Source organism: Sinocyclocheilus anshuiensis, unplaced genomic scaffold (genome assembly GCF_001515605.1).
Source record: "Sinocyclocheilus anshuiensis isolate Anshui unplaced genomic scaffold, SAMN03320099.WGS_v1.1 scaffold147, whole genome shotgun sequence".
Lineage (NCBI taxonomy): Eukaryota > Metazoa > Chordata > Actinopteri > Cypriniformes > Cyprinidae > Sinocyclocheilus > Sinocyclocheilus anshuiensis.
Window position 1 is genome coordinate 1217493 of NW_015549585.1, and position 7949 is coordinate 1225441.

The 7949-nt window shown below is 35.8% G+C and overlaps 1 protein-coding gene across 1 annotated transcript in view; it reads left to right on the forward strand.

The window, feature by feature from the left end:
- LOC107657979 (multiple epidermal growth factor-like domains protein 6) overlaps nucleotides 1-7949 on the forward strand; it is a 39208-nt gene that overhangs the window by 28693 nt on the left and 2566 nt on the right. Inside the window, exons 23-31 of the mRNA XM_016446337.1 lie at nucleotides 2107-2235; nucleotides 2559-2687; nucleotides 4151-4279; nucleotides 4385-4516; nucleotides 5866-5994; nucleotides 6096-6197; nucleotides 6285-6398; nucleotides 7269-7397; nucleotides 7477-7605. Coding sequence (XP_016301823.1) covers nucleotides 2107-2235; nucleotides 2559-2687; nucleotides 4151-4279; nucleotides 4385-4516; nucleotides 5866-5994; nucleotides 6096-6197; nucleotides 6285-6398; nucleotides 7269-7397; nucleotides 7477-7605 — 1122 coding nt within the window. The remainder of the gene's footprint in view (nucleotides 1-2106; nucleotides 2236-2558; nucleotides 2688-4150; nucleotides 4280-4384; nucleotides 4517-5865; nucleotides 5995-6095; nucleotides 6198-6284; nucleotides 6399-7268; nucleotides 7398-7476; nucleotides 7606-7949) is intronic.

Genomic DNA, 7949 nt, shown 5'->3' on the forward strand with positions numbered 1-7949 from the left:
AATCAGAGCAGACTGCGCTTGTCGGAAGGAGGGACTTTGTAGAAAACGAAGCGTTTGAGAGAGGCGGGGCATAGAGGACCTACAATAATGTACAGTATTTGAAAAATAATGTGTTTTTTGAACATTAAAGCATGTCAACATATTCTGATACACCAAATACACAAAATAATAATCTTTAAAAAAGCATCCCTTTAATATTTTATATATAAACAAATCACATTTTTCTTAAATGCATAGATGTATGTTTGTGTATTTCTATATACATAATAAATATACACAGTACACACACATATTATGTAAACAAAAACTTTTATTTTGGATGCGATTAATCGTTTGACAGCACTTATATATTAGAATTATATATATATATTGGCTATTTATTAGTACTTATAAATCACATATTAATGGCTTATTCTACATGACCATATTTTAGATCTGTTAACCCTACCCCATACCTAAACTTAACAACTACCTATTACATACTCATAACTATTCATAAGCAGCAAATGAAGCGTTTATTGAGTTTATTGAATAGTGAGAATTGTTCCCCAAACTGTGTGAAAGTGTGACCAAATTTTTATATATTTAATATGTAGCGGGTCAACATCATAACTCATATTCATATACTAAAAATACAGTTCTGTACTCTGTTGTAAATTTTTACAATAAAATCTTCAAATATTCGTTTTCTGCATCATACTCTTATGTTATAAAACACATTTCATCATAACTCATTTATAATCATCAGCATGCTGCAAAATACACATTAAAATCCCTTTAATAAGCTCTTATATCTTCAGTGGGAACAGAGTTTCTATGTAACCATTTTCATTGGTCATCATCACACAGCTGCTACACTAGTATCATTCAAATTGTAACCATCACACATGACACAATTTATCAGAGTATTCCCATTAACAGATACATTTCCCTAAATTCCCTGAATACAATTCCCTAAGTACATATTTACAATTTCTGAGTCTCCTTTGAATAAATTATCACATTCTGAGATAGTTTTCCATTTATATTTATCATAAATTAGTCAATTAATAAAAAATAAAGAAAACATACATTGCAATTGTGATTACACTTGGGTGTATCACATATATATTATAAATAAATAAAATGGATATTCAGTAATGGATCTCCATGTGCTGACGGGAAAAAAAAATAAAAAATGTTGGGAAGCTGCTGATTTCCAGACATTACATCATATATATAGTGTCATACTGGTGTTTCACTTTTCAGTATTTGTTGACTTGTGTGTCAGATGGTTTTGGCAACCGCAGACACTTGAGTCACAGCCTCCGTTTCAAGATCCTGCTTTCTTCTCCTCACACCTCATAATAGTTTTGAGCACTGCTGCAGGTTCATTTAGTCTCAGTCTCAATGCCAATGCTAACATAAAGCACAGCATTCATAAAATAAAATCATCAACATCAATATAATGAAAAAATAACAATGTTTAGTGAATAATTCAATGTATTATTTTTTTTCTTATTTAGTCTGGACTTGTGGTTGCCATTCCCCTCTCTCCTCTCTAGTTGTCTAGTTGTGTATTTTTGACCGTAAAAAAAAAAAAAAAAAAAAAAAAAAATATATATATTTATATGTATATTTCCCATTTTTTCATCCTTTGCTTACAATTTTGCAATGAATTTATCATATTTTAGAGCCAAACAATGATTTTTCTGTAATTGATGTATATAAATATGATACATATGTATGTGCAAAAAACAAGCGTATATATGTGCAGAATTGATAATTGATGTATGTAAATATGAATATGTAAATTATATAATTGAGATATACAGTATGCATATGTTTTACATTTGCATAGATTAGAATTATATATTATCTGGTTCTACAATCAGATTTTGTATTTACATATAATAATTGAAATATTATATAATATTATAAATTGAATGATATAATGCATGTTTTATATTTCTATATTTATTACATATTTAAATTTGATTTACATCTATGTTTTGAAAATATGTTTTATATGAACCTGTGTGTTTGTGTGTGTATTTGTGGGTGTGTGCATGTGTGTTTGTGTGTGTGTGTGTGTATTTGTGGGTGTGTGCATGTGTGTGTGGTCAGAATGTGCAGCGGGTGGCTTCGGGTCGGACTGTCAGGACAGATGTGAGTGTGTGAACGGTGCTCAGTGTGACAGACAGACGGGTCAGTGTGTTTGTCAGGCCGGCTGGACGGGACAGCGCTGTGAGAACGGTAAGACCATCTCAACTTACTGTCCCAACAGGAAATAAAATAAACCCAGCTTTTCAATATAGATCCACAAGATCTGTCTCCTCCTAGTGCTCTGTTATAAATGTTTTCTGATAATTAATAGAATGATTTTAATGAAGACTGACTTTCAGGAGATTACAGTATTACAGTCATATTCACACTGACAGAATGACTGAACATGCCTATAAAATCAGTGTGTGTGTGTGTTTTGTCTTGTATACATATGGGGCCCAAATGAGTGTAAAACTCAAAAATCTCGATTAGGTCAGTATAACATCAGCAGTGTGTGTGTTTGTGTGTGTCAGCGTGTGTATGGGGCCGGTTTGGAGTCGGCTGTGAGGGCCAGTGTCAGTGCGATCACGGAGCCCCCTGTCATCATGTGAGCGGACAGTGTTTCTGTCCTGCAGGATGGAGAGGAAGACGCTGTGAGAAAGGTCAGTTCATCGCCCGTGTGACCTAGACCACTTCAGTGTCCAGGATGTTGTATCTAATAATTTAAATAATTATAAAACAATTATTAAATCATTAAAGTTATCACCTGTAATAAATCATTTTATTAGACGGATCTGTGGAATACTTGATTCTGATTGGTCAGTCGCGACATTCTTAGGTATGTTATCCCTCGTTATTACACGGCTCTGTGGAATACTTGATTCTGATTGGTCAGTCGCGACATTCTTAGGTATGTTATCCCTCGTTATTACACGGCTCTGTGGAATACTTGATTCTGATTGGTCAGTCGCGACATTCTTAGGTATGTTATCCCTCGTTATTACACGGCTCTGTGGAATACTTGATTCTGATTGGTCAATTGCGCCATCCAGCGGTATGTTATTCCCAGATAACAACCGCCAAATTGAATAACACACCACTCATCCGGGTACTACTTATATGCTTAACGGGTCACTCCGCTATCGTTGACTGTCTGGCGCCATCTTGTGACTGAAAACACTTAACCACCGCGTGTTACAATGGAAGACTTCAGCATTAATTTCAACATATATGGTAAAAACAAATCTTTTTAGCCGTGTAATAAGCGGGATAATGTACATCCAGCCGGTTTTTATCTCAGAATAAACCCCTTCAGGCTGATACACTCTGTCGGGGTTTATTCTGAGATAACAACCGGCTGGATGTACATTATCCCTTACATAACAGCCGGTAAAAACTGATAACACAGGCTCATCTGGGTAACTGAAGTCAGCGCTATACTTTTGCCAGGAACAGTTTTTTCTTGGTGGAAGCTTTGCGTTTGTTTAGCTAATGAAATATTAAAACTCGATTCAAAATTGTGTACAATTATTTAATTATGTCATCCTGGTATCGTGGACTCGCTCTCTCATTTCATTCAAACGCAGCTGCTGCAACGATTGTTTTGTACGCTGTAATGGATTATAAGACAACTAACAAACAAACTGGTAAGATTTTAAAACATTTTCGTTTTAAATCTTCTATCGCCATAATTATTTATGTGGTGAAATGTTGTGTAACTGCACCGTATCCCTTAAATGCAGTGTTGGGGAGTAACTAGTTACATGTAACGGCGTTACGTAATTTAATTACAAAATAAATGTAACTGTAATCAGTTACAGTTACTAAGAAAAAATGTGTAATTAAATTACAGTTACTTATGAAAATGTTAACGATTACAAAGGGGATTACATTTGAATATTTACACACATCCACATACAGATTTAATTGATTTCTTTCCCAAATTGCACTGATTACTCCGAGACATAATTTCCGCGATATATATATATATATATATATATATATATATATATATATATAAATATTAAATTAATCAATTATATAAAAATAATTAATTTATATTACATTTGAAGTGTGCGTGCAGTATCTTGTCTGTGTGTGACACTTGTGTGTATGTGTGTGTCAGCGTGTCTGCCGGGCTCATATGGTCAGGACTGTGTCCAGCGCTGCTCCTGCCCGCCGGGCACATCGTGCCATCACGTGTCGGGACGCTGCGGCTGCCCTCCCGGCTACACGGGCAGCGGCTGCGAGCAGAGTGAGTGTCTGAGCTTCACTCCTACTGCACGACATGCCAAATTACTGCAGAAAAAAAGATGATATAAGTTTTAAAAAATAATATCATCTGAGTCTGTCTCAACAGCCTGTCTGCCCGGCACCTTCGGCATCAACTGTAATCAGGTGTGTCAGTGTTCAGAGAGAAACCAGCTGTGCCACCCGCTGTCTGGAGAGTGTTACTGCGCGCCTGGATTCACAGGACCCAGGTGTGAACAGGGTGAGGCATGCACTTACATTTACCGGTACTGTGAAGAAAGTTTTAGGTTTGTTCCTCTGCTGTGCTTTAGATCAGGGGTTTAAAAAACTGGAGTTCATTAGAGAACTGCAAGGGGTTTGTGAGTTGAGTAGCTTGATTGATTAAATCCTAGAAAATGTCAAATAAAAATAAAAATACAGAAAATCCTAAAAATGTAAATTAAAGTACATTTTAAAATAAAACATACTAAAAATGTCATTAAAACATAATAAAATCATACATTTTAAAATAGATTTACAGTAAATTTTATATTTTTTATGATTTTATACATTTTAGTTTGATTGTTTTTAAGGTACATTTTAAAATACAAACAAACTTAAAAACTAATAAAAAAAGTACAAATTAAATACAATTTTAAAAAGCAAACTGAAACAAAAAATAAAACCATAGAAAAAAGCTACATTTAAATTAATTAATAAAAAAAAATTTAACAAAGTAAAACACTAAATAAAAATTAACAAAATCATAAAACTCTTACCAAAATACATACAATTATACAAATATAAAATTTAATTTAACGTAAATTTTAAAATACAAACAAACTTAAAATATAATTAAAACTTAATAAAAAAGTAAAATTAAATACATTTTAAGATAAAAACAAACTAAACTCTTACCTAAAATGTATCAAATCATAAAAATGTCAAATTAAATAAATTTTAAAATAAAAAAACAAACTTCAACTTAAAACATTTAAAAATAAAAACACTAAAACCACATTTTTTTTTTTAAATCATAAAAATGTGAGGTTACAAAAATAAATCTTAAAATAAAAACAATCAAGCTAAAAATGTTTAAAATCATAAAGAAATTTACAATTAATCATTTTAAAATAAAAACAAGCTGAAAAGCTAAAAATACAGTCAATAAAAATAAAAAACTAAAACACAAAAATAATAAAACCATAAAAAAAAAAAAAAGTGAAATATTTTATTTGTCATGTCACCATGACCCAACATTGGAAAACCATAAACAAGTCAATGTGTTGTTATTTTATTGTCATATTAAAGGATGCTTTTCAAGTAAATATGTTGTCAAAAGGGGTTTGGCTGAGTCTGCTTCAGATAAAATGTTATTTCAGTCTAATAGTGGAGGCAGGGCTAATTCTAAAGCTCTAAACGCAGCACATGCTCATACAGCTTTTGTTTTCTGTCTGTCTGAGGAGAAACAAGTGTGTAGTTGATAAATATTGACTCTGATCAGACATAAGGATGCAGATTTTCATTTCATCAGGTTTATGATGTGCTGCTGTTGTTGTTTTGCATGTTTTTTCCTCATTCTCTCGTGTGTGTGTGTGTGTGTGTGTGTAGCGTGTGCTGAAGGTTTCTACGGTCCTGGCTGTGAGCATCGCTGTCAGTGTTTGAACGGTGGAGTTTGTCTTTTGGTCTCGGGGGCCTGTGAATGTCCGGCTGGATTCATCGGGGCCCGCTGTCATCTCAGTGAGTCCCGCACTGCAGCACTTGCTCAAAACACACTGTATATGTGTCAGGCTGCAGCGTTTCAACAGCACGCTTGTCCTCCCGTATGCTCTGGTGTTCAGCGTGTCCGGCGGGACGGTACGGGCCGGACTGTGGCCGTGTGGCCGTCTGTGGAAAGGGGCTGAGAAACGATCCGGTCACAGGCGTGTGTGTCGGGGATGAAGGTGAGCTGGTGTTTGGTGAGGTTACATGTGTGTGTTTTCTGATGTCTGACGGCAGGTGTGTGTGTGTGTGTGTGTGTGTGTGTGCAGTCTGTCCCGCGTCCTGCTTTCAGCGCTGTGACTGCAGTAACAGAGGCCTGTGTGACGCCGTCTCTGGGAACTGTTCATGTGGTCTCGGCTGGACCGGCTCGCGCTGTGAGAAAGGTGATATATATACTGTATATGTTTATTATTATCTATAGAGATCATAACGGTACGGTTACTCTACCTTAATGATATTATTTCTGTATACACTTCTGAAATTTTTTTTTTTTTTATTACTTTTCTGTTCATTTATAGACTAAATGTTTAAAGGGGTCATAAGACATTGCTAAAAAGAACATTATGTTGTGTTTGAATCATCAGTGGCAAATCCTTTAAATATGAAAACGTACTTACAGGCTGTGAGTCAGAAGTTCCAGACTGTCCTTGCAAAGTTGGAACTGCCCCACTTTATAGAAACAGCCTTTGTGCCACAGACACATTGTAGTCTACTCTCCCAGGATCAGGAAACAGTCCTCCATAAAATGCACTGCACACATCTGAATATTTGGGTCGTGTCCTCTTTTGGAAGACCAAACAAAGTAGTTTCACTTTCACAACGAAACACAGCTTAACACATGGCTAGATTGAGCGGAGGCTGGTTTAAGTGAGCGGCGGCGGGTGGGCTTGCGGCAACCACATGTGACGACCCCGAGCTGGACTCTGCTTCGTCCACGGTGAAAGCCGATCCGGCGATCCACAGCACTAAGTTGATGTATTCCCTCAATTATGTAATAATGATCTGTTGTCATGTATAAAAATTATACACACACACACATACACATAGAAATAATCAAGGTTAATAAAAATGATCTAATAATATATATACAATATAATAACAATACAATATTAATATATAATGTAATTAAATATTATAAAATAATTCTTAATTTTTTTAGGGAAAATGGTTGGTATATATTAATGTATATATCTATCTTATATATATATGTGAGCGTCTGTAATCAGAGTGTGTGTGTGTGTGTGTGTTGTCAGAGTGTCCCAAGGGTCTCTTCGGTCCTGACTGTGCTCTTCAGTGTTTGTGTCAGAATAACAGCACATGTGACCAAGTGACAGGAAGCTGCCGGTGTGAGCCGGGATATTACGGTCATCTCTGTCAGCTCGGTGAGATCCACATACAGCTTTGCCAGCACAGGCTGAGTGTTTTCTGTGTGCTGACCGTGTGTGTGTGTGTGTGTTTCAGCGTGTCCCGCCGGTCTGTTCGGCTCTGGCTGTCAGCAGCACTGTGACTGTGTGAACAGGGCTTCATGTCATCCCAGAACCGGACAGTGTCTCTGTCCCGCTGGATTTCACGGCTCTCGCTGTGAGAGAGGTCAGACGTTCATCATCTACACACACACACACACACACACACACACACACACACAATCTGCCTTATAGCTTCATGTGAGTGATATCTCCTCAGTTAGATTTTTGCCAAAATAAATCAATTATTAAAGGTGCAATAGGTGATTGTCTTCAGAAGCATTTTTTGTTATGCTGCTTGAAAGTCTCTTCACATCCCGACAGCAATCATTAAGTTAAGTGATCTAAATGTATTTATCTGTATTTATATTTTCTGTGAAAGGCGTAGGACAAAGAAATGTTGGTCCAATCAAAACGCTCGGTCCGAGCGTTTTAATTGGCTTTCCTACCTGCCTGTCAACGTATGTATTA